The sequence below is a fragment of the Narcine bancroftii genome, chromosome 5 (genome assembly GCF_036971445.1).
Source record: "Narcine bancroftii isolate sNarBan1 chromosome 5, sNarBan1.hap1, whole genome shotgun sequence".
Taxonomy (NCBI): Eukaryota; Metazoa; Chordata; class Chondrichthyes; order Torpediniformes; family Narcinidae; genus Narcine; species Narcine bancroftii.
The window spans coordinates 188,806,591-188,833,899 of NC_091473.1; the positions used below are offsets into that span (position 1 = coordinate 188,806,591).

At 43.9% G+C, this 27,309-nt stretch overlaps 2 protein-coding genes and 1 long non-coding RNA gene across 3 annotated transcripts; 1 reads left to right on the forward strand and 2 right to left on the reverse strand.

Moving 5' to 3' along the window:
- Positions 1-380: 380 nt before the first annotated feature.
- On the reverse strand, positions 381-3,916 carry LOC138765406 (probable G-protein coupled receptor 139). Its single transcript, XM_069942448.1, has 2 exons — positions 3,850-3,916; positions 381-1,345 (listed from the first exon to the last, which is right to left on the reverse strand). Exons 1-2 carry the CDS (start codon positions 3,914-3,916, stop codon positions 381-383), a joined length of 1,032 nt encoding a protein of 343 aa, XP_069798549.1.
- Positions 3,917-10,285: 6,369 nt separating this feature from the next.
- On the forward strand, positions 10,286-18,514 carry LOC138764407 (uncharacterized). Its single transcript, XR_011358152.1, has 2 exons — positions 10,286-10,933; positions 15,972-18,514. It is a non-coding gene; the product is annotated as an uncharacterized lncRNA (long non-coding RNA).
- Positions 18,515-23,334: 4,820 nt separating this feature from the next.
- On the reverse strand, positions 23,335-26,264 carry LOC138765407 (probable G-protein coupled receptor 139). The gene is made up of 2 exons (XM_069942449.1): positions 26,198-26,264; positions 23,335-24,299 (listed from the first exon to the last, which is right to left on the reverse strand). The coding sequence occupies exons 1-2, from the start codon at positions 26,262-26,264 to the stop codon at positions 23,335-23,337; spliced, it is 1,032 nt and encodes a 343-aa protein (XP_069798550.1).
- Between the last annotated feature and the right edge of the window lie 1,045 nt (positions 26,265-27,309).

Genomic DNA, 27,309 nt, shown 5'->3' on the forward strand with positions numbered 1-27,309 from the left:
AAAGTGTGTATCATGGCTAATGTGATTTATGGTGTGAAAAATAAAAAATTAAAAATTAAAAAAAATAAAGAAAAGTGGCACCTACAGAATATAAAAGTTTAGAAGCCAGCTCAGCCCTCCTATACCTGCACCAATGAAGCAATTAAACATATCAGAGTTCTCACCAACAGCTGTGAAGGCAAACATTATGGTGCCCTGATATGAGGGGAACAGGGATATAAAGGGCTGTAATTTCCATATGGTCAAACCAAAATCTATATAAATAACTTTTAATGAAATCTCGAATGTGCACTTTAATTACATGTGAATTGTTTGAACAAACATTTGAAACTGTGGAGCGAAGCAGAAAATAAAGGAAATAAATATCTTTGTCCCAAATGTTATGGAGGGCGTTGCATTTGGATTGGAAACACTTTGAGTTGATTCTGGCGGCTTCCAGAGTCCGTTCTGCAAATTAAGTGAATAATTGAGGTGATGTGAAATCTCCCCGCGTCCACCAGCTGCTCCCTGAACTTGGACTGAGCCAAGGCGTAAATAAAGGTGTTGGTGCAGCAACTTAAAGTCAACAGCAGCTGCCCCACCTGGAGAAATATGATTTCGGAGTCGTTGTGGTGATTGGGGTCCGCCCCGGCGGCTGTGTAGTAAAGGAAATGGACAACGTGCACCGACCACAGCAGGATGAAGCTGCCGGAGATGGCGAAGAGTAAGATCATAGACCTTCGCCTGCTCTCCATCTCCGGGTCACTGCGGCTTCCTCCGCCTCTCTGATCCCTTAGCCCCCGACGGACGCGACTCGTGAGGACAACGTGCCGCACCGTCAGAGCGTTGAATAACAAAATCAAAGCAAAAGGGATCAGCGGTGTGATTAAGGTGTTCGCCCAGTCAAAGGCCACCCAGCCAGGATCCGTGAAGTAACTCGCCTTCTGCAAACAGAACCACTGGACGTTGTCAACCACACTCAGGGGTTCATATGTGAAGTAGTAGGGAATCCTCTGTAAAGAGAGAAGAACGCTCGTCGTGGTCATCACGGCGGACGCGATTTTCCCAGTGCAGAATTTTGTCTTCAACTTCGGGAAGCAGATGGCGACAAATCGATCGAAGGTGAAGGTGACGGTGAACCAGACGGAACAGCCGGTGACAACACGGCCCAGGACTGAGATGAGTCTGCACACGGGGGTGATGTGGAGGAAAACGCCGGGGAAGTAATAATAACTGAACCGCCACAGGACGACATTGCTGAGGATGGTCAGTTGGTCCGCCGCTGCCATGGCCACCAGGTAGCGGGTGGTGGAGATGGAGAGGCCGCACCTTCCGCGGGACAGGACCGCAAGCGCCACGACGTTCGCTGTGAAGGAAAAGGAATGGACGATGAGATTTCTGGCCAATGGCTCCTTGATTACACCTGCACAATGAAGATTTTGCTTCCTGAACACGTGTGGGTGTATTTCGTGGTGTGTTGTTTTCGTGCTCATGAAAATCACAAAATGTTCGTATTTCTTTCCCACTCCCTGTCTTTCTTCCTTCAACTACACTACCTACTTCCCCTCCAACTACCCTGCCCCTCAGTATCTTTCCTGTATTCCTAGATGTAACCTATTTCTGTGATTGTCATATTTTAAGTCTACTTCAAGCATACCAAAGCCATTGACAATCGACAGTACAACATGCAGTTGGCAATTCATTTTCTGCATTCGCACTTGGGCTTCTTCTCTGCCGATTTGCGGTCAATCACGAATATAGTGAAATGTTTCACCGGGACATTGTGACTGTGGTAAAGTTGTATCGGGGCAAGTGGAATCCATCAATGCCGACTATCTACTGTTGGACAATGACACGAGAGGCACAGATGCTGAGTACAAACGAAATTTAGCGGCAATAACATCTTTGGATCAATTGACCCGACGGAACATGTCAGCATAATTAATCTGCGATTAAATATGCTAAATTCAATCAAAGATTTTTACTGCTTCTCCAACGTCTGACCGGATTTAGCAAATTTGAAATGATCTGTGTTCAACGTGAAATTATCTATCACTGTGGTTCTTAACCTTTTTCGTTCCACTCAGACACCACTTTAATTGTTCACTACGCCATCGGCACTTTGTGATTAGTAAGGGATTGCTTAAAGTGATGAGTGTTTATTTATCTATCCATCCATTTATCTATCTATCTATCCATTTATCTATGCATCAATCCATTTATCTCTCTATCTGTTCAATTATTCATCTATCTATTCATCCAGCCATTTATCAATCTATCCATCCAACCATTTAACTATCTATCTATCCATCCATTTATCTATCTATTTATTTATCTATCTATCCAACCATTTATCTATCTATCTATCTATCTATCTATCTATCTATCTATCTATCTATCTATCTATCTATCTATCTATCTATCTATCTATCTATCTATCTACACCTCTATTTATCTATCTATCTATCCATTTAACTATCAATCTATCCGTCCATTTATCTCTATCCATCCTTTTATCTCTCTATCTATTCATCTATTTAATATCCATTGATCAATCAATCCATTTATATCTATCTATCCATTTAACCATCTATCCATCCATTTATTTATCAATCTATTATCCATCGATCTATCAATCCATTTACATCCATCTATCCATCCATTTATCTATCTATCCATCTTTTTATCCCTCTATCTATTCATTTATTTAAAATCTATCGATCCATCCATGCATTTATATCTATCTATCCATCCATTTAACCATCTCTCCATCAATTTATTTATCTATCTATATAATCCATCCATTTATCTATTTATCATCCATTTGTCTATCTATCTATCTATCTATCTATCTATCTACTTATCTATCCTTTTATGCTTGACATAATGAAACGTAACAAATCCGACAGCCCGACATCGCATCAACGGACTGAAGGAGCAGCGCTGATTGATATTATACACCATGTGTTCGAGGAAGCTGTGAGCAAAGTTATTTTTTTAAATAAAAACGACTGAACTCTCCAACACAAAGAATAACAGCGCTTTGAAAATCCTGTATCAACATCAGCAGCTCCCCCTGTTGACAGATACCACGCCACTTGGCTTGACCATTGGCAAAAGATACTGCATCAGGGCAGTAAAAGATACGCTGCAGAGCGGAACCCCGCGTCCTTCCCACCGTAACAGACGAAAGGGTTGACACTTTGTTCTCTGCTCAGAATATTGGGCTTAGTGGACGACAACTCCGAGAATCCATTATTTGACCGTCTGCCAATATTTCCCGCACACTCTGGCATGTCACCAGATCCCTCTCTCCGCTTTCCGCTTGAAGGGATCTGTTGGAAGCTTCCCACAATGGAGTATAACGTGGTTCAAAGAACAATATCGAAAAATGTGAATAACCCGTCAGTCCTGTCTAATCCATGTTCAGAATCCGCACAGTGATATATTGATCAGTGCGCACCGTGAATCTGCGATGTCAAAACCTTCTGCCAGGCTCGTTTTAATTGTCGCTTTGAACAGAAACAGAAAAGAGAGGGCACGGTTGGCGCAACGCCTTCACAGCGCCAGTGATGGGGACCTGGGTTCCAATCCCGCTGTCTATTAGGAGTTCGGACGCTCTGTCCGTGTCACTTTTCCCCGGGGGTTCCTGTGTCTTCCCACAGGTGGTGTCGGTCAATTGGGTAGCATGGGCTGGTGGGCCGAAATGGCCCGTTCCCGTGCCTAAATTGAACAAGCGCAAAGGGAGTGAAGGAAAGGTTCCTCCGGGTTCTCGTGTGCCAAGAAAGATCATCCGGGAGACGGCATTATTTAAAAAATCAACTAAAAACTCACGCACAACTGTAACGTTGAGGCAGTCACTGTTCTTACCAGGAACTCCAAGAAGAGCAATGAAGATATAAACAATTCTTATGAAACGGTAAAACGCGCTGAGCATGTTCTGTGAGCATCAACCTGTCTTCCAGCTTCAGCCAATCTCTCTGAAGTCAAGGCATCGCACGCCCAATAATTTATACCTGCGGATTCTTTGCGGCTCCAAGGTCATTGAAACGTTATGGCTCAATATAGATGGAAAAATGAAAACACATTACGTTATTTGAGTCAGGTTCCAAGGATCTGCACTGGGTCTGTTGTTGTTTGTTCTATACATCAATAATCTAGAGGTGATGGGGTAGAAAATTGGAAGAGTAATTAGGCGGGTGATACTTTGTGCATAATGAAGAAGGTTTTTAAATATTGCAGAGAGATTTGGGTCAGTGAGAAGAGTGGGCTGAAAGTTGGGAAATAGGGTTCAATGTGCAAGTAGAACAAGTCGGACTAATCACAATAGGACCCACATGGGCCAAATGGTGGGGCGTGAAAGAATGCAATTGAACAAAGAGATCTAGGAATAGTGGTGCACTGTTCCCTGATAGGGTAGTGAAGAATGAGGTTCTTTAGAAATCTGAGCACAGAGGGAAAGGTTTGGGAGGGAATGTTAAAATTGTACAAGGCATTGGTGAGACGACAGTTGGAATATTGTGTTCCGTTCTGGTCACCAAATTACAGGAAGGATATGAACAGAATTATCTGTGGGTTTCAGCACCCAGTTATAGAGAATGTTTAAACCAGTTAGGGCTTTATTCCTTAGAGTGTAGAAGGCTGAGAGGTGGGGGGTGGGGGTATATTATCAAATTGAAAGTTAAGGTGGATCGATAGAGTAGATGTGGATGGACGTTGTCCATTGAGTAGAGGAGAGATTCAAACCAGAGGACATGAGCTGAGAGTTTATGGGGGCAAAAGTTTAGGTGCAACACAAGTGGGAGTTTCTATACTCGGAGAGCGGAGACTGTGTGTAATGAGTTTCCAGTGGATACAGGTACAATACTATCTTTAAAGAAAAAATTGGTTAGGTGTATTGATGGCAAAGGTTTGGAGGGTTATGGGCAGAGAGCAGATCATTGGGACGAGCAGAATTTAAGAGTTTCAGCACATACAAGATGGGCCATAAATGGCCTGTTTCCTCGCTGTAATTGTCATATGGTTATCCGGTCATTACAGTTCTGGGCCAGAATAGACAAGTGCAATCCTAGAAACCAAGGAAGCGCGGCATTGTTAAACCCTCTGGGGCCAACCTCTGCCTATTTGACGTTGTTCATTGCTCTGCTCTTTTAATTTTGTCAACGAAGTTTCGACATTTCACTTTTCTCACCAGGATTTCTCTTTGACTAATGGTCTCAATTAGAGATAGGTTTTAATAGAAAGCATTAACATCTTGATAGGTGTGGTGATACACCACTAGCCTATTACAGGGGGCGACCTGTGTACCTGTAGCAAGAGCACAGGAAAACATGATAGCACCTGGCCGGCTGTCAATCAGACGACCTGAATAGACCAAACCCCACCGTCGGCTGCCAATCATCCTCTGGAAAATAAGCCACATCCATCCCCTCGTGGGCAGCCACTGGGGGCTAAAGCTAACTGCAGCAGGGACTTTAAGTGGAATAAAGCCTGTTAAGCAGTCTTTAAGTAATGTTTCGGTTTTTCTGTCCGACAGCGTGCCACAATAAGCCACCTCATTTCCAATACGCCAATCTTCTGAAGGAACTGGAACACTTAAACACCTGCAGATCCCAAAATAATGCAAATGGTAAAAGCAGATGAGAAGGATGAAGTCACCAGCAGAACTAGCAGGCTCAAATCAACAGCGGGTTCACGCTGAAAAGAAGCAAACGCCCCACATAATCGATACGCCGGGTCGATGCAGCATACAGACACATATATTTACCAGCTGGAGAGATGGGCTGCCAAATGGCAGGTGGAAATGCGGACAAGTGCAAGCAGTTGCACTTTGGGAACACCGATCAAATTAAGACATAACACTGCCAACAGTTGTTCACTGAAGAGGGAACACATGGATCTGGGAACACAAATTCCTGGATCGGGGGTTAAGGGTTGCTTTGGAATCTTTGCCTTCAAATAGCAAAGTATGCAGTCTAGGAATTGGGAGGTTATGGTAAAGTTGTAGAAGATACTTGTGAGGGCAATGTTAGAATGTGGCTCCTTCAATTTGCAGGTGGACGCAGCCTGGCAGTGCTTTAGGGCATTTGCAACACTCTTATTTGGATATTTTAATTTTTAAACAAACCTTGTAATTTGTTGAACATTCATGAAACCTACAGAGTCTGTATTTATCCCTCATCTTCGTACAAGTGGAAGTACCATCAATTAAATAACCTCGACAGCGAGATAAATCACGCCCCATATATTCCCCCTGCTTTCCCACCTCCCAATTTATCTTTACCCTCCCCTCCCACCTACCTCCCTGAGTAGCAATAACCAAGCTCTTGGCGCCAACCAAACCCCCCCCCCCATCATTTTCAGAAGGGCCTAATGAACGCATCTCCTACTTATATCTCCCTCCCTTCACTTGAAATCCTTGTATTCATTCTTACTCTCTAATATGCATTCTTCATTAAACATTTACATGATGAAAAAACCACACATATCCCACTTCATATTCCTCACAATTACAATAGTTACAGTAATTTTTAAAAACATTTTATTTAAAATTTAAAATCACTTAACATAACATTATGTACTACATATTAATACGGACATTATGTGATTAATTTTTTTATATATAAACCCCTCTCCCAACCACCTCACTAATACCCTCCCTCCTCCTTTCCCCACCTACAAAGAGTAAGATCATCATCTACTACAATTACATTTAAACATTTCGGCTGCAGGAACGGTGGCACCGATCGGAGTGGTCTGAGAGTTTAGATTCTAACACCAATAGTTTTCAAATAAGGGTTCCAAACTTTAGTAAAGAAAAAAATATTGATCTCTTAAATTATATGTAATCGATTCTGAAGAAATACAGGCTTTCAGTTCGTAATGACATCCTATCACCCTAAAACAGAGTCTGAGTTCCTTGTAATAGCTAAACGCTTCTTAGAAACCACCAGAGGCAAAACGTAAAATTTCCCAAACCAGATGTTGTTAAATCAAGAATGAAATGGGAATCAGATTTCGATATAAGCATTGATGAAAGGGTTTGGAAAAATTTTTGGAAAGATAATATGACTAAGGTAATAAATGTACGTAATAGATGAGTGCAGTACAACTTTTACATCAATTGCATTTGATTATGTATAATGCGAAATTTTCAACTTAGTTCTTCAGATTTATGTTTTTTTCAACTTTAGTTGATATTTTTCAATAAGAATAAACAGACGTTTACAGAATAATTAATCTAATAATTATAAAACAATAAAACTAACCCACCCCTCTCTCCACCCACAACAGATCCATCAAGGGAAGCATTAAAAATAAACAAAAACATTCAGTAATTTACAATATTACTAAATTCATATTCTTTATATAAGGTGTCCACAGCTTAACAAAAATTCATCTTTTTTTTTCTTTCTTTGGCTTGGCTTCGCGGACGAAGATTTATGGAGGGGGTAAAAAAGTCCACGTCAGCTGCAGGCTCGTTTGTGGCTGACAAGTCCGATGCGGGACAGGCAGACACGATTGCAGCGGTTGCAGGGGAAAATTGGTTGGTTGGGGTTGGGTGTTGGGTTTTTGCTCCTTTGCCTTTTGTCAGTGAGGTGGGCTCTGCGGTCTTCTTCAAAGGAGGTTGCTGCCCGCCAAATGGTGAGGCGCCAAGATGCACGGTTTGAGGCGTTATCAGCCCACTGGCGGTGGTCAATGTGGCAGGCACCAAGAGATTTCTTTAGGCAGTCCTTGTACCTTTTCTTTGGTGCACCTCTGTCACGGTGGCCAGTGGAGATCTCGCCATATAACACGATCTTGGGAAGGCGATGGTCCTCCATTCTGGAGACATGACCCATCCAGCGCAGCTGGATCTTCAGCAGCGTTGACTCGATGCTGTCGACCTCTGCCATCTCGAGTACTTCGACGTTAGGGATGTAAGCGCTCCAATGGATGTTGAGGATGGAGCGGAGACAACGCTGGTGGAAGCGTTCTAGGAGCCGTAGGTGGTGCCGGTAGAGGACCCATGATTCGGAGCCAAACAGGAGTGTGGGTATGACAACGGCTCTGTATACGCTAATCTTTGTGAGGTTTTTCAGTTGGTTGTTTTTCCAGACTCTTTTGTGTAGTCTTCCAAAGGCGCTATTTGCCTTGGCGATTCTGTTGTCTATCTCATTGTCGATCCTTGCATCTGATGAAATGGTGCAGCCGAGATAGGTAAACTGGTTGACCGTTTTGAGTTTTGTGTGCCCGATGGAGATGTGGGGGGGGGCTGGTAATCATGGTGGGGAGCTGGCTGATGGAGGACCTCAGTTTTCTTCAGGCTGACTTCCAGGCCAAACATTTTGGCAGTTTCCGCAAAGCAGGACGTCAAGCGCTGAAGAGCTGGCTCTGAATGGGCAACTAAAGCGGCATCGTCTGCAAAGAGTAGTTCACGGACAAGTTTCTCTTGTGTCTTGGTGTGAGCTTGCAGGCGCCTCAGATTGAAGAGACTGCCATCCGTGCGGTACCGGATGTAAACAGCGTCTTCATTGTTGGGGTCTTTCATGGCTTGGTTCAGCATCATGCTGAAGAAGATTGAAAAGAGGGTTGGTGCCAGAACACAGCCTTGCTTCACGCCATTGTTAATGGAGAAGGGTTCAGAGAGCTCATTGCTGTATCTGACCCGACCTTGTTGGTTTTCGTGCAGTTGGATAATCATGTTGAGGAACTTTGGGGGACATCCGATGCGCTCTAGTATTTGCCAAAGCCCTTTCCTGCTCACGGTGTCGAAGGCTTTGGTGAGGTCAACAAAGGTGATGTAGAGTCCTTTGTTTTGTTCTCTGCATTTTTCTTGGAGCTGTCTGAGGGCAAAGACCATGTCAGTAGTTCCTCTGTTTGCGCGAAAGCCGCACTGTGATTCTGGGAGAATATTCTCGGCGACACTAGGTATTATCCTATTTAGTAGAATCCTAGCGAAGATTTTGCCTGCAATGGAGAGCAACGTGATTCCCCTGTAGTTTGAGCAGTCTGATTTCTCGCCTTTGTTTTTGTACAGGGTGATGATGGTGGCATCATGAAGATCCTGAGGCAGTTTACCTTGGTCCCAACAAAGCTTGAAAAACTCATGAGTTTTTCAAGCTTTGTTGGGACCAAGGTAAACAAAAATTCACAATTATCATGTAAATTGTATGTTATTTTCTCCATATAAATGCACGATTTCAACACATGTCATTGAGTTAAATTTAACTGCGCTTCATTTTTCCAAGACATGGCAATACATTCACGAGCAACTGTCAATGTTAGACCAATAAACACTGTCTGAAACTTATCCAACCCCAATTCCACTAACGGAATAACAGAGCTGAACCAAAAATTTTTGGATCTAAAGGAAAATGAATATTAAACAAATTTTGAAGAAAAATCTTAATTTTAAACCAGAAAAGAATGAACTTTATCACAAAACCAAACAGAAGGTAGAAATGTTCCAACACATAATCCACACCTAAAACACAGATCTGAATTACTGTCCATATTTTTATCAATATTACAGGGGTTAAATATAACTGATATGAAAAATTAGAATTAACCATACTATGTCTTACATTAATTAATTTAGTCAATCCATTATAACCCATATTTTCAAATTAGTTCTTCAGATTATGTTTTAGATGTGACCCAGAAGTAGGTAGTTTTTTTCATTCGGCGTGGACCTGTCGTAAGATTAAAAGTTTTTGGCTGCAAATTAAATCGTGTTTGGAACACATATTAAAAAGTAAATTTACTTTTGGATCCAGTGTTGTTTTAATTAGTTGAGGCCAAGTTTGGAATATTGCGTGCAATTCTGACCTCAAAATTATAGGAAGAATATCCGTAAGATTGAGTCGGTTCAAAGAGGGTTTATGAAAATGTTTCCTGGATTGCAGTATCTAGAATATGGGGAAAGATTGAGTAGACTAGGACTTTATTCATTGGAGCATAGAAGGTTGAGGTGGATTTGATAGAGGTATAGAAAATGATGAAGGGGATAGATAGAGTAGATGTGAATATGCTCTTTCCCCTGAGGGTAGGAGAGATTGGAACCAGGGGACATGTAAAGGATTAGGGGCCAAAACCTTAGGTGTTATATCAGAAGATGCTTCTTCACTCAGAGAGTGGTGGCTGAGTGGAATGACCTTATGGAACAGGTAGTTGCAGCAGGGTCAATTCTGTCATTTAAAAGGAGGTTAGATGAGTACATGGATGTGAGGAGGTTGGAGGGTTATGGGCCGGGAGAGGGTAGGTGGAACTAGAGGAGTTTCACGTTAATCGTGTTATAGATAGAGAATTTAGGTTAAAATGGCTTAAGTTAAAATGTGTTGATTAATCATAAAAAGGGAAGCCAGAACGGACAGGGAGCTTACTAGCAGCCAAGGACAAAAAGTTCAGCTGGATATGTTTTTTTTAAACATATCTTTTCATGGTCATAGTGAGAGACATGCAGGAGACAAAAGATTGATAAGAAGGGTGAGAAACAGAATTTAGTGTATGTAGAGTTTGCAGCGTACGTAACGAACGTGATAATTAAAAATGCAGTTGTACTTAGAATGCTTTTGCAATACTAACCAATTAAAACAGTATTAATAAGAAGGGGAAGGGCAAACAACAAGGGTATAAAAATCAATGCACTGTATGTATCGGGGCTTAACTGGTGAGAAGCCAGTTGAGTCCAACTCTGTAGACTTGTAAATAAAGCTTGTCGTGTCATCAGTTTTAAAGAGACTCATGTGTGAGAAGTTTTATTTCTGACAATTGGGGGCTCGTCCGGGATCTACACTCCAGCCGTGAGGGGAGGCGAGAAGAGGGACATCGGAGGTGGTGCACCCCGCTGAGTTCAGCGGCTCCTAGTCCCTTGCTCGTCGCTTCGGGCGGCTTGAGCGAGTGGTATCCGGACAAGGTGACACGACAAGACGGAGAGGAGAAGGGTGACGGTTCAATCCCCGAGAAGACACCGGTAAGTGACGACTTACGATTGTGGTGTGGGGATTGGGTAACAGGTGTAACGGGATACACCTGTTTGGATAAAAAAAAACCTAACGTAATAGATCAGGTATAGAGCTTTTGTCGTGGCGTGAGGACCCTGTCGTGGGACTCTAGGATAGACCCCAGGGAAACCTCGGCGGTAACCGAAGGAGGGACAGCACCTCCGACGAAGTGCCGAGAAGAGAGGGGTCGACCCCAGGGAAACCTCAGCAGTAACCGAAGGAGGGACAGTACCTCCGACGAGGCGTCTGAGAAGAAGGGAGTAGGGTCCAGAACGAGAGGGTCCTCAGCAACGATAAACGGATCTAGGTGGGAAAATGGGAGGATCAAAATCTAAGGGCTCGTCTGAAAATTCAGGACAATTCCTGGGAGTTCCCCTTGACAGCCCTTTGTGGAGAATGTTTGAAAATTGGGATAGTAAAAGATATCGAGACAAAAACAAGAAAAAGATGGTTCAATATTGTCTCCTTTGGTCGAAACAACCTATTAAAGGTTCCTCGGTCTGGTGGCCGAAATTTGGATCTGATGAGGATTGGGTTAGACAAGCATTAAACATATATGTAAATTCGAGACCAAAGGTGAATCAAGAAGAGTCAGCATATGCATTTTGTTGGGTTCCCTGGCCAGGATCCTTAACAAAATGTTTTAAATTGAGGGTAGCGGGAGAAAAGAAGTGGGAACCTCTGGACAACCTTCCCCCTCCTTATATTCCCCCGGCGCCTACTGCGCCCGAGGATAGCTCATTACCGGAGGGGAAAGGTGATGAATCTGATTGCCCCGAAAGGGGCCGGGAAAAAAAGAATGAATTAAGGGAGTTGGACCCTAAACTTCCACCGGTAAACCGACCCTGGACAAGATCCCAGACTGGTCCAGGACCATCAAAGTTTTCAGTAAGCCTAAATCCCCTGAGGGAAGTTCCTATGGGAGGACCGGGAGGGGGAACGGGATATGTGAATGTTCCCCTAACTAGTACAGAGGTGCGGGGATTTAAGAAAGAAATGAAAAAGTTATTGGAAGATCCTATAGGACTGGCCGAACAGCTCGACCAATTCCTGGGACCAAACACATATACGTGGGAAGCGATGCAGGCAATAATGGGAACATTATTCTCACCCCAGGAGAGGCAGATGATTCGACGGGCTGCCCTCCTCATGTGGGAATATGAACAACCTGGGGACCCCAGACCCCATGAACAAAAATATCCCTTAAATGAACCCAGGTGGGACAAACGAACACCCGAGGGATTGGCAAGTATGAGACAATATAGAGAGTGGACAATTAAAGGGATACGGGAGGCTGTGCCAAAGGGTCACAATTTCACCAAGGCATTTGGGAACCACCAGGGGAAAGACGAGTCCCCTACTGATTTCTTGGAGAGGGTGAGAAAGAATGTCCAACAGTATGCGGGCGTGGACCCTAGTACACCAATGGGTGAACAGCTTATTCGAATTGAATTTGTTTCCAAATCATGGCAGGACATTAGAAAGAAACTAGAAAAGGAGGAGGACTGGAGCGAAAAACCCCTAAGCGACCTGTTAAAAGAAGACGCAAAAAGTATATGTGCAGAGAGAAGAAGATCAAAAGAGGGCGACAAAGGTTATGGTACAGACTATCCGACAGATGAATGCCGAATCCAGAGGGGAAAGAAAACAAAACCTTCCTCTAAACAATCCAAGATATCCAAGAGAGGGAAGACCCCGGAGGTTCGTTAAGTGCTATTACTGCAATGAGGAAGGACACTTTAAGAGGGAATGCCCCCGATACAAGAGGGAATTGCGTGCCCTCGAACTTATGGAAGAAGATTAGGGGGGTCAGGGGTTCCAAATGTTGGGGACCAAGTATAAGAGGGAACCCCTGGTAAAACTAAAAATTGGTCCCAAGGGAGAAGAGGTGGTGTTTATGGTGGACACAGGAGCGGAACGAAGTAGTGTAATAACTGTGCCAATCGGGACTGAACCTGTAAAAAGTAATTTGAAAATTTCTGGGATAGAAGGGGCTCCCAGAATGGTATCAATAATTCCCCAAGTAACAGTGAAACTGGAAGAAAGAGAAGGGGTACAAGACCTCTTGTTGTTACCGTCGGTTGGATTTAACCTCCTAGGAAGGGACTTACAGGCTCTCCTAGGTTTGGGTGCTCTCCCTGTGGACGGAGAAGTGCGAGTCCACCTCTGTGCTCTAAAGGAAGAGGATGAACGGCAGATTGACGAGAGAGTCTGGTATAAGGAGGGAAATCGAGGAGATCTGGACATCCCACCTTTACATGTCACATTAATACCAGGTCATCAGCCGGTAAGGAAACGTCAGTATCCTATTTATTTGGAAGGGAGAAAAGGGCTACAGCCGGTAATTGAGACTCTAATACGAGACGGACTATTAGAAGAATGCATGTCACCTTATAACACCCCTATACTCCCAGTGAAAAAGTCAGATGGATCCTATCGCCTAGTTCAGGATCTAAGAAGTTTGAATGCTATTGTTCAGACCCGCCACCCAGTGGTGCCTAATCCCTATACTATTATGAGTCGGATTCCCCCAGACCATGAGTGGTTTAGTGTTATCGACTTGAAGGATGCCTTCTGGACGTGTCCATTAGAAGAGGAAAGTAGAGATATGTTCGCGTTTGAATGGGAAAATCCATGGACAGGTGGACGGAGACAGCTTCGGTGGACTGTATTGCCCCAAGGGTTCACTGAATCTCCGAACCTGTTTGGACAAATGCTAGAACAAATCCTGGCGGACTATCCACAATCTGATGATTCCCAACTAATGCAGTATGTGGACGATTTACTATTATCAGGACCCAAGGAACAAGAAATGAGGGGAGATACAATTAGACTCTTGAATTATCTGGGGTAAAAGGGTCTACGGGTGTCCAGGAACAAGTTACAGTTCGTTGAGAGAACTGTGGTATATCTGGGACACCAGATAAGTAAAGGACAGAAACGGATTACCCCTGAACGGATTGCAGGAATCACTAGAATGCCGTTACCCCGTAATAAGAAGGAAATAAGACAATTCCTGGGACTCTTAGGTTACTGTAGGTTATGGATAGAGGACTACTCAGCGTTGGTGAAGTTTATGTATGAAAAGCTGACAAATGAAAATGAATATCCATTGAAATGGACCCAGGAGGAGGAGGGATGGTTTGAGGACTTGAAGCATCGCCTGACACGAGCCCCGGTACTCACTCTGCCCTCTTTAAAACAGCCCTTCCAGCTATTTGTCACTCATAACCAAGGAACAGCTGTGGGAGTTTTAACACAGGAAAAAGGCGGTCAGCGACACCCAGTGGCTTTCCTTTCCAAAATGATGGACCCAGTGTCTCGCGGATGGCCGACGTGTATCCAGGGAGTAGCGGCTGCTGCTCTGTTGGTAGAGGAAGCACGTAAACTTACTTTTGGAGGAAAGATGACTGTGTACACCTCCCATTCTGTGAGTGTTTTATTAACACAAACTGCCCATCGATGGCTGACTGATTCTCGCATATTAAAGTATGAAACCATTTTAATGGTCGGAGAAGATCTACAGTTTGCAAAGATTAATAGCTGCAACCCAGCTCAGTTTTTATACGGCAGTGAAACAGAGAGAGAGGTGGAGCACGACTGTGTCGAGTTGACGGATCTTCAGACCAAGACCCGAGAAGACCTTTGCGATACTCCTCTGGGAGAAGGATATGAATTCTACATTGACGGCTCCGCCAGATGTGTTGACGGAATGAGAAGAAGTGGGTATGCTATAATAGAAGGAAATACTTGGAAAGTAGTAGAATCCACGAGACTACCTGGAAGCTGGTCAGCACAGTCCTGTGAACTATATGCCTTGCAGAGAGCCCTCAGAATACTGGCAGAGAAAACTGGAACGATTTACACTGATTCCAAATACGCATACGAGGTAGTGCATACCTTTGGTAAGATCTGGAAGGAGCGTGGTCTAATTACATCAAGAGGAAAGGAATTGGCACACGAACAGATGATTACTCTGACTTTAGAAGCCTTGACATTACCCCAGGAAATAGCAGTGGTCTACATACCAGGCCATCAGAGGGGAGATACCCCGACAGCAATTGGAAACAGACTGGCTGATGAAGAAGCCAAAAGGGCAGCCATGCAACAAGAAGTCCGTTTGCTGACCTTAATCCCAATAAGACAAGGCATAAAGAAGGCTCCCATTTTCACTGCTAAGGAAGAAAAGGACATGGCTCAGCTGGGCGCAAGCCAGCTGCCTGATGGAACATGGAAGACACCAAATGGAAGAATGGTTCTAAATAAAGAAATAACTCGCAATATTTTAAAACACCTGCATCATCAGAGCCACTGGGGCACCCAAGCCTTATGTGACACAATGCTTCGAGAATATGTGTGTAAGGGAATCTACACCTTGGCCCAACAGGAGGTGCAGAACTGTCACCTATGCACAAAAATTAATAAGGAGATAATGAGGACAGGGACCATGGGAGGTGAACCATTAGCCGTACGCCCTTTTCAAAGTATCCAGATCGACTTCACAGAGTTACCTCAAGTCCAACGATGGAAGTATCTGTTGGTGGTAATAGATCACTTTACCCGATGGGTGGAAGCCTTCCCAACAGTAAATGCTACAGCCTCTACAGTAGCTCGCCTCCTCCTAGAGCAGATAATCCCCAGATATGGTATAATGGATTCTATAGACTCAGACAGGGGTCCACATTTTTGTTCAAAAATCCAGCAATTGATTTGTAATGCATTACAGGTCTCTTGGAAATTGCATACCCCTTGGCATCCACAAAGCTCAGGGAACCCTAAAAATGCAATTGACAAAATTAATGGTGGAAACTAAAATGCCTTGGATAAAGTGTCTGCCCCTGGCTTTATTGGGAATTCGTACTGCCCCACGAAAAGATGTAGGGTTGTCCCCTTATGAAATGATGTTTGGGCTTCCCTTCTGGAGTACAGTTGAGGGGTGTCCCACCTTGGGGGAAGGGGATATATTTGTTAGGAACTATTTACAGGCACTGTCACGCTCTCTTACAGATTTATGAAAGAGAGGACTATTGGCACAAACACCGCCTCTAGACTTTTCTTTACACAAAGTGGAACCAGGAGACTGGATTCTCATCAAGACCTGGAAAACTGAAAAACTCCAGCCCCAGTGGGAAGGTCCATACCAAGTTCTCTTAACTACAGAGGCTGCAGCACGAACAAGTGAGAAGGGGTGGACGCACGCATCCAGATTTAAGGGACCTGTAGAGGCGCCTCAGGACCCTGATATGAACTCAGATTAGACTTGTGTTCCTGGAGAAAAACCTCTTACCTTGCGATTTCGCAGAAAGACTTGATTCACAATGTTATTGTTATGTTCTTTGATTTTTCTTAGTTTGCCTATGTCTTTATCAGGTGTGAAATGTAAGAAATGCAGAGACACAGTGGTCCTGTTTCAGACCGCACTTGGGGAAGAAAGGAGGGTAATTTTATTTCCCATACCTCAGTTCCTGAAAAATGCTGGGCAGAAAATACCACCCAACATCCATATACCCCTTGTGTGGAAAAAGAAGGAAATAATATGGGTCATTATATACAGATTCCTAATACCACTCCTTTCCCTCTTAACGGTTGGAAGGGTGACTCAGGCCCACCATGCCCTGATGGACTCTGGTTTTGCATACACCAGCGTACTGTTCCAATAAGAAATTCCACTCCACACTCAAAAGTGCCTGCCCCTTTAAGACAGCCGGACTTAGTTCGAGTCCATCCAAATAACCATGAAAGTTTCGGTCACGCAGTTGGGGGAGATAACCTTTTTGTTGATCTTGCAACTAGAATCGCAGGAACTTTTAATGTAACCAATTGTTGGGTCTGCGGGGGTCCACGGATGTCAGAGCAATGGCCTTGGTGGGGGGAGTCCCTCAATTCATTGACCATGATTTCCCGAATTTGGACAACTAACCGAATGAGATTAAGAGAATCTTGGTCTCTCTCTAACGTCCCCTCTGGTTTTTATTGTCTCTCACGAGCCGGCAAATACCCAGTAGGAGAAAGTCCCTGCAAGGCTGTATGGATTCGCATTTCGCCTGGTAATTTCACTTGGTTTCCTAAACCCCTGACTTGGTTCTTATCCACTGTTTTTAAAACTAATTGCCTACCCCTGTCTAATAGCAGTATTCAGCTTTGGAATTGTACCAGTTCCACCATCACAGGACCATACCAATCAAACCCCATTCTTAAAAGAGTTTGGGAACGGGGATATGGAGTATCCCCAGATGGATTATTCTGGGTATGTGGTAATAAAGCTTATACTCGTCTCCGCTTACAGTGGAGTGGAACTTGTTTCCTAGGAATAATCCGCCCAGAATTTTTCCTCCTACCCCACGATCACGGTCATAAATTAGGAGTGAAGATTTTTGATACATTACACCGTCAGCCCCGCTCTAGCACGGTACATTTGGGACAATGGGGAGATGATTGGCCCTCCAGAACGCATAATTCAATATTATGGTCCCGCTACATGGGCTCAAGATGGATCCTGGGGTTATCGTACTCCTATTTATATGTTAAATCGCATTATTCGCTTGCAAGCAGTCCTTGAAATTGTTACAAATCAAACAGCTCTAGCCCTGCAATTACTTGCATCCCAGCAAGGTCAAATGCGCTCTGCTATATATCAGAACCGTCTGGCCCTAGAGTATCTCCTAGCCACAGAAGGAGGTGTATGTGGAAAGCTTAATTTGACTAACTGCTGCTTACAGATTGATGACAATGGCCAAGCCATTCGAAAAATCGATGATAATATTCGTACTTTGTCCCATGTACCAGTTCAAACCTGGCATCCTTTTGCAAAATTAAATTGGATGGACAAATGGTTTGGAGGAACCTGGTGGCGTACCTTATTGTGGGTCATCGGAGGTATTTTATTCCTCCTACTTGTTTTGCCCTGTATTATTCCCTGTCTACGCAGCCTGGTGATTTCCATGGTCCAACAGGCTATGCAACCAGGGGAACTGGGAGACCCCGTTAGAATTTTACTTCAGCACGAAATTAATTTATCATGAGACGTTTCTCTTCCCCGAGTTAAAATCCCCATTCATATATATATAATACACACATTTTAAAGAGAGAAAGGGGTGGATTGTTATAGATAGAGAATTTAGGTTAAAATGGCTTAAGTTAAAATGTGATGATTAATCATAAAAAGGGAAGCCAGAACGGACAGGGAGCTTACTAGCAGCCAAGGACAAAAAGTTCAGCTGTATATGTTTTTTTTAAACATATCTTTTCATGGTCATAGTGAGAGACATGCAGGAGACAAAAGATTGATAAGAAGGGTGAGAAACAGAATTTAGTGTATGTAGAGTTTGCAGCGTACGTAACGAACGTGATAATTAAAAATGCAGTTGTACTTAGAATGCTTTTGCAATACTAACCAATTAAAACAGTATTAATAAGAAGGGGAAGGGCAAACAACAAGGGTATAAAAATCAATGCACTGTATGTATCGGGGCTTAACTGGTGAGAAGCCAGTTGAGTCCAACTCTGCAGACTTGTAAATAAAGCTTGTCGTGTCATCAGTTTTAAAGAGACTCATGTGTGAGAAGTTTTATTTCTGACAAATCGCAGCGGATTAGAAGGGCCGATATGGCCTGTTTCCGAACTGTAAATTGTTATAGAGTTATATTAAATTGATAGCTTTAAGATTGAGATTGACCATGTACCAAATTGAATAGTTACATACCCCGTTTTTCACCTTACTTACATTTAATCCCGAAGCGGTGGCAAGGCTCTTAAAAAATCCACGGTCTCCCCTGGATCCTTTAAAAAAATTATTTCCCTCGTGCCCTTGCCATCTTCAGAGTAGCTGGGTGAAGGAGGGTAAACTCGATTCCATTTTGTTTAAAACTCTTGTTAGCCGGGTCAGATTTCGTCCCGCGTTTCCATAGCGCCGTGTAGAGACATGTACAACACCCTTGGCCCATTAGACTACATGTGCACCCACGGCCAGAAAGCAGAGTCCAATACTATCCGATTCTAAAGTGCCACTGCTCGCATGGCAACCATTTCCAGCAGACAGCTGTTTCATAAGTTTGGAACCCGTTAGCTGTGTCATGGGCCAGCGGTTGCGAAACTAAGTGAGGAGGATGAGTTCTTTCGGTGCCTCTTCGGTTCCGCAGAAGAGAATCATAATGACTTGCACACGTGTAGGAATTCCACGTTGGGTTCTGCGCCTCCCAGGACGAGCCAAGTGGTCCTGCAATTGCTGCATGTGGTGGGTGGAGGGGACAACATATCCAAGGTAGCATGACCCTGCTAACAACCAGAGGGAAGCCTTATTATCCCAATTGGAATAAGCTCCCGTTTATAGGCTGTCACTTTAAACGAAGGAACACTTGGGTTCAGCGGGAATCAAGGTATCGTCGCCTAACACAGGTTCAGAGATTTCACACCAGATCGAATTGATCAACGGCGATGGTGGCGATGGTTGAACAACGCGGCAACTGAAAAACCTCCTTCCTGATGACGTCATGTTAATCAGTGGTGGGAGACACTATCTCCTCTACCTCCTTAAGAGTTTGCGGAGATCAGGACGACACCAGAAACATTGGCATATTTCTACAGTTCTGTTGGGGGGCGGGGTGTGGAATGTTATGACCGGCTGTATCACGATGTGGTCTGACTACACCAATACCCCTGAGCGCAAAACCCTCCAAAAGGTAGTGGGCACAATCCAGGACATCACAGGCAAAACCCTCCCCACAGTCGCGAACATTTTCAGGGAACACTGCCTTCGGAGAGCAGCAGCAAGGATCCACACCACCCAGCACATGCTCTGTTCTCCCTCTGCCATCAGGAAAGAGATGTAGGTGCCATAACACTCAAATCACCAGGTTCTGGAACAGCTGCTACGCCTCCACCATCAGACTCCTCACCGAAAAACTCAATGAGAGACTCATTTACGGACTCTAACATTTGCATTTTATTGATTTGTTGCCTCTCCCTATTGCACAGTCAGTTTGTTTACATATCAACCTGTTTACGTTGAGTATGTATTGATTACAGTGGAAATTCTGCCTGGATCGCAGGAGAACCAACCTCAGGGTGGAGTTTAGGAATACACATGACGTATGGCCCAGGAAATGGACATTTTAAAGAATTTTAGCAGATGTAATAATATAAAAATAGTGAGCACTTCACATCCAATGATCATGGTACCATTATAATTATGGAGAGGAACGACGATGAAGGCCTTTGACTTGGGGAAAACAAAATTTGATAAAATGGGAAGAGATTTTCAGGGAGTGGTTTGGACATATTTGATTTATATGAAGGAGGTAGAGGAGAATTGCAGGTCATTTACAGGTGATATATTGAGGGTGCAGAATCTTTATGTTCCTGTTGGGATAAAAGGCAGAGACAAACATTAGAGAGAGCCGTGGTTTTCAAGGGAGATTATGAAGTTGGTTCGAGATTAAAGGGAGGCCTACATTAAATACAGGAAGCAAGGTGTGGAGGAGATTCTTGGAAAATACATTGATTGAAAAAAGAAGACTATGAAAGAAATTAGGACAGAAAAAGTAAGGTACGAGGTGGCTATATTGAAAAGCATGAAAGTAAATCCGAAGGGCCTTTACAAATATGTGAATAATAAAAGGAGAGTGAAGGATAGAAATGGTCCACTAGAGCATCAGAGCGGACATATGTGTGAGGAGGCAAATGAGACGGTGGTGATATTGAATGAGTTCTTCTCGTCGGTATTTACAAGAGAAAAGGATATGGAATTGTCTAGCATAGGTGACAAAAAAGGGTTATTATGGAAAACAGTGGGATTAGGAAAGAGCTGGTGTTGGAACTTTTAAGGCATATGAAGGTTGACAAGTCTCCAGGTGTAGGCCCAGCAATTATCGGCCAGTATGTCTGACATCTGTGGTTGGTAAACAAAGGAAAGCATTCGTGGAGATAACAGGTATAAGTACCTAGAGGGGCAGTGTCTGATAATGGATTGCCAACATGGGTTTGTGTGGGGAAGTTCATGTTTGACAAATTTTGTTGAATTTGTTGAGGAGGTGACCAGGAAGGTTGATGAAGGCAGAGCAGTAGATGTCGTCTACATTGATTTCAGTAATGCCTTCGATAAGGTTCTTCATAGAAGGTTAGTGAGGAAGGTTCAGGCGCTAGGCATTGACGTTGAGATAGTCAGATGGGTTCAACGGTGGCTAGAAGATAGGTACCAGAGGTAAATGTTGGTCAGGGTGAAGGCCAGTGACGAGCGATGTGCCTCACGGATCGGTGTTGGGCCCTTTGATGTTCGTTATTTACATTAATGATTTGGATGATAGAGTGGTAAATGAGGTTAGTAAATATGCTGACGATCCAAAGATAGGGTGAGTTGTGGATAGTGAGGATGGTTTTCGGGAACTGCAGAAGGATTTGGACTGCTTAGAAGAGTGGGCTGAAAGGTGGAAGATGGAGTTTAATGTAGATAAGTGTGAAGTGCTTCATGTTGGGAAGAATAATTAAAATAGGACGTATGCACTGAGGTGAAGGGCGTTGAGGTATACAGAGGAACAGAGATCTTGGAATAACGGTTCATAGTTCTTTGAAAGTGGATTCTCATGAAGAAGGCTTTTGGTCTGGTGACCTTTATAAATCAAAGCATATAATATAGGAGCCGGGAGATAATGTTGAGACTGTTCAAGGGATTTGTGAGGCCAAGATTGGAATATTGTGTGCAGTTTTGGTCTCCAAATTATAGGAAGGATATTAATAAGGTAGAGAGGATGGCAGAGTGGAATGACCATCCGGAGGTTGTGGTTGCAGCAGGGCCAATTTTGTCAATTAAGTGGATGTTCGATGAGTTCATGGATGTGAAGCGTTTGAAGGGTTATGGGCATGGTGCAGGAAGGTGTGATTAGTAGAGTTCACTTAAATAATTGCGGACTAGAGTGGCTGAGATGGCCTGATTCCGTTATGTAATTGTAATTAGGTTTAAATGTGCTAATCCATTTTCCCCCACTCAGCCCCCCTGCTCGGCCCTCTCCTCATAACCTTTGATGTCCGGGCTAATCAAGAACCTATCAATCTCTATCTTAAATACACCCAATGACGCGGCCTTCACAACTGCCAGTGGCAACAAATTCCACAGATGTGCCGCCCTCTGTCTGAAGAAATCCTTCGCATCTCTATTCTAAGAGGACGCACTTTAATCCTGAAGTTGTGCCCTCTTGTCCCAGACTCTCCGGCTATGGGAAGCAGCCTTTCTTCTTCGACTCTCCACATTCGAAATATTTCAATGAGATTCCCTCATTCTCCTAAATTCTAATGAGGGCAGGTGAAAAACTAGGACGGGCAATGGAGTGGTAGTGCCTAGGTTTGCAGCTGACACAAAGGTCGGTGGAGAAGTAGGGAATGTTGAGGAAACAGGTAGTCTGCAGAAGGAATTGGATGGATGAGGAGAACGGACAGAGCAGTGACAAATGAACTACAACATCTAAATGTCCGCCAGACCAGGAAAACACTTCGGGAGGCAGGTCTGTCAGTGACTATTGTCCGCAGAAGACTTCATGAACAGAAACGCAGAGGCTACATTGCAAGATGCCAATAGTTGTATGTTTTATATCTTGGGCAATTCCACACTTTGCTATTGCCCTCACTCTGACGCAGGTTAATCTTGGTCTCATCTGTCCACAAGACCATTTTACAGAATTCTTCAGCCTCTTTTAAATACTTCTTGGCGAACCGTAATCTGGCCTTCCTTTCTGTGACCAGCTAGTGGTTTCCATCTTGCAGTGTTGTTCATGAGGTTTTCAACGGATAGTCGTCACCTGCCTCATGAAGGGTGTTTCTGATCTGTCGGACGAGCGTTTGGGGATTTTTTTTCCTAATGGTAAGAATTTCCATGTCATCAGTAGAGAGATTCTTCCTGACAATGCTAGTCCCTTTCTGATTACTGAGCTCACTAGGACGTTCCTTCTTAATAATAATTTTCCATACGCTTGATTTCGGTAATCCTGAGGTTTGACCGATGATTCTTACTATTCTATTCCTGTTTTTCCACCTTATAATGGTTTATTTGTTATTCATTGGCAAAAAGCATGTTGAAAAATGGCACCTACAGAATATAAAAGTTTAGAAGCCAGCCCAGCCCTCTTATACCTACACCAATGAAGCAATTAAACATACCTGAGTTCTCACAAACACCTGTGAAGCCATACATTCTGGCGCCCTGATACGAAGGGACCATGAATAAACAGGACTGTAGTTTATACACGTTCAAACCAAAATCTATATAAATAACTTTTAATGAATCTGGAATGTGCACTTTAATTACATTTGAATTCTTTGAACACAAATTTCAAATTGTGGAACGCAGTGGAAAAGAAATAAATAAGTGTGCTTGTCCCAAACTTTATGAATTGTGTTCCATTTGGATTGGAAACGCCTTGAGCTGACTCCGGCGGCTTCCAGAGTCCGGTTTGCGAATTAACCGAATAACCGAGGTGATCGGAAATTTCACCGCGTTGACCAGATTCTCCCTGAACTTGGACTGAGTCAAGGCGTAAATAAAGGTGTTGGTGCAGCAACTTAAAGTCAACAGCAGCTGCCCCACCTGGAGAAATATGAACTCGGAGTCGTTGTGGTGATTGGGGTCCGCCCCGCCGGTCGTGTAGTAAAGGAAATGGCCAACGTGCACCGACCAGAGCAAGATGAAGCTGCCGGAGATGGCGAAGAGTAAGATCATAGACCTCCGCCTGCTTTCCATCTCCGGGTCACTGCAGCTTCCTCCGCCTCTCTGACCCCTTAGCCCCCGACGGACGCGACTGGAGAAGACAACGTGCCGCACCGTCAGAGCGTTGAACAACAAAATCAAAGCAAAAGGGATCAGCGGCATTAGTAAGGTGTTCACCCAGTCAAAGGCCACCCAGCCAGGATCCGTGAAATAACTTGCCTTCTGCAAACAGAACCACGGGACGTTGTCAACCACTCTCAGGGGTTCATATGTGAAGTAGTAGGGAATCCTCTGTAAAGAGAGAAGAACGCTCGTCGTGGTCATCACGGCGGACGCGGTTTTCCCAGTGCAGAATTTCGTCTTCAGCTTGTGGAAGCAGATGGCGACAAATCGATCGAAGGTGAACCAGACGGTGAACCAGACGGAACAGCCGGTGACAACACGACCCAGGACTGAGATGAGGCTGCACACGGGGGTGATGTGGAGGAAAACGCCGGGGAAGTAATAAGAACTGAACCGCCACAGGACGACATTGATGAGGATGATCAGTTGGTCCGCCGCTGCCATGGCCACCAGGTAGCGGGTGGTGCAGATGGAGAGTCCGCACCTTCCGCGGGACAGGACTGCAAGCGCCACTACATTCGCTGTGAAGGAAATGGAAAGGACGATGAGATTTCGGGCCAATTGCTCCTTCATTACACCTGCACAATGAAGATTTTGCTTCCTGAACACGTGTAGGTGTATTTCATGGAGTGTTGTGTTGGTGCTCATGAGAATCACCTTAAAATGTTCCTAATTCTTTCATTTCTCTCCATCCAGACGGAAGTAACCTTCGCTCACCCCTGCCCAGATTCTCCCTCTTTCCTGCTCCCTGTCTCCAACTACTCAACTCACATTCCCCTGCAACTACCCTGCCCCTCACCATTATTCCTGTATAACTAGATGGAACCTATTTCTGTGATTTTCATATTTTGTCTACTTCAAATATAACAAGGCCATTGACAATGGACAATACAACATACCGTTGGCAAATAATTTACTGCAGTCGCACTTGGTCTTCTTTTCTGCTGATCTGCGTTCAGTGACGAACATAGTGCTTTTCCAACTTCCGACCTGATACATCAAATTTGAACTTACCATTGTTCAGTGGTTCCCAACCATTTCTTTCCACTCAGACACAACTTTAATTGTTCCCTCCGCCATCGGCGCTCTTTGATTAATAAGGGATTGCTTAAGGTGGTGTGTGTTTATTTATCTATCCATCCTTTTTTCTGTCTATCCATTTATCCATTTATCTATCAATCGATCCATTTATCTCTCTATCCATTCACTTATTTATCTGTCTATCAGTCCAACCATTTATCTATCTATCCATTAATTTATCTATCTATCTATCTATCTATCCATCTATCTATCTATCTATTTATCTATCTATCTATCTATCTATCTATCTATCTATCTATCTATCTATCTATCTATCTACCTATCTATCTATCTATCTATCTATCTATCTATCTATCTATCTATCTATCTATCGATCCTTTTATGCTTGACATATTGAAACGTAACAAATCCGACAGCCCGACATCACATCAACGGACTGAAGGAGCAGCGCTCATTGATATTATACACAATGTGTTCGAGGAAGCTGTGAGCAAAGTAATTTGTTTAAATAAAAACGACTGAACTCTCCAACACAAAGAACAACAGCGCTTTGAAAATCCTGTATCAACATCAGCAGCTCCCCCTGTTGACAGATACCACGCCACTTGGTTTGACCATTGGCAAAAGATACTGCATCAGGACAGTAAACGATACGCTGCAGAGCGGACACCCGCGTCCTTCCCACCGTAACAGACGAAAGGGTTGACACTTTGTTCTCTGCTCAGAATATTGGGCTTAATGGACGACAACTCCGAGAATCCATTATTTGTCCGTCTGCCAATATTTCCCGCACACCCTAGCATGTCACCAGGTCCCTCTCTCCGCTTTCCGCTTGAAGGGATCTGTTGGAAGCTTCCCACAATGGAGTGTAACGTGGTTCAAATAACAATATCAAAAAATGTGAATAACCCGTCAGTCCTGTCTAATCAATGTTCAGAATCCGCACAGTGATATATTGATCAGTGCGCACCGTGAACCTGCGATGTCAAAACCTTCTGCCAGGCTCCTTTTAATTGTCGCTTTGAACGGAAACAGCAGAGAGAGGGCACGGTTGGCGCAACGCTTTCACAGCGCCAGAGATGGGGACCTGGGTTCCAATCCCGCTGTCTATTAGGAGTTTGGACGCTCTGTCCGTGTCACTTTTCCCCGGGGGGTTCCTGTGTCTTCCCACAGGTGGTGTCGGTCAATTGGGTAGCATGGGCTGGTGGGCCGAAATGGCCCGTTCCCGTGCCTAAATTGAACAAGCGCAAAGGGAGTGAAGGAAAGGTTCCTCCGGGTTCTCGTGTGCCAAGAACCATCATCCCGGAGACGGCATTATTTAAAAAATCAACTAAAAACTCACGCACAACTGTAAAGTTGAGGCAGTCACTGTTCTTACCAGGAACTCCAAGAAGAGCAATGAAGATATAAACAATTCTTATGAAACGGTAAAACGCGCTGAGCATGTTCTGTGAGCATCAACCTGTCTTCCAGCTTCAGCCAATCTCTCTGAAGTCAAGGCATCGCACGCCCAATAATTTATACCTGCGGATTCTTTGCGGCTCCAAGGTCATTGAAACGTTATGGCTCAATATAGATGGAAAAATGAAAACACATTACGTTATTTGAGTCAGGTTCCAAGGATCTGCACTGGGTCTGTTGTTGTTTGTTATATACATCAATGATCTTGAGATGATGGGGTAGAAAATTGGAATAGTAATTAGGCGGATGATACTTTGTGCATAATGAAGAAGGTTTTTAAATATTGCAGAGAGATTTGGGTCAGTGAGAAGAGTGGGCTGAAAGTTGGGAAATAGGGTTCAATGTGCAAGTGGAACAAGTCGGACTAATCACAATAGGACCCACATGGGCCAAATGGTGGGGCGTGAAAGAATGCAATTGAACAAAGAGATCTAGGAATAGTGGTGCACAGTTCCCTGAAGGTGGATAGGGTAGTGAAGAATGCTGTTCTTTAGAAATCTGAGCACAGAGGGAAAGGTTTGGGAGGGAATGTTAAAATTGTACAAGGCATTGGTGAGACTACAATTGGAATATTGTGTTCCGTTCTGCTCACCAAATTACAGGAAGGATATGAACAGAATTATCTGTGGGTTTCAGCACCCAGTTACAGAGAATGTTTAAACCAGTTAGGGCTTTATTCCTTAGAGTGTAGAAGGCTGAGAGGTGGGGGGTGGGGGTATATTATCAAATTGAAAGTTAAGGTGGATCGATAGAGTAGATGTGGATGGACGTTGTCCATTGAGTAGAGGAGAGATTCAAACCAGAGGACATGAGCTGAGAGTTTATGGGGGCAAAAGTTTAGGTGCAACACAAGTGGGAGTTTCTATACTCGGAGAGCGGAGACTGTGTGTAATGAGTTTCCAGTGGATACAGGTACAATACTATCTTTAAAGAAAAAATTGGTTAGGTGTATTGATGGCAAAGGTTTGGAGGGTTATGGGCAGAGAGCAGATCATTGGGACGAGCAGAATTTAAGAGTTACAGCACATA

Coding starts and splice junctions, on each gene's coding strand:
- LOC138765406 (XM_069942448.1), bottom strand. CDS start 3,916: ATGCTCAGCGCGTTTTACCGTTTCATAAGAATTGTTTATATCTTCATT. Junction 1,346..3,849: donor TGCTCTTCTTGGAGTTCCTG/GTAAGAACAGTG, acceptor TTTCCTTCACAG/CGAACGTCGTGGCGCTTGCG.
- LOC138765407 (XM_069942449.1), bottom strand. CDS start 26,264: ATGCTCAGCGCGTTTTACCGTTTCATAAGAATTGTTTATATCTTCATT. Junction 24,300..26,197: donor TGCTCTTCTTGGAGTTCCTG/GTAAGAACAGTG, acceptor TTTCCTTCACAG/CGAATGTAGTGGCGCTTGCA.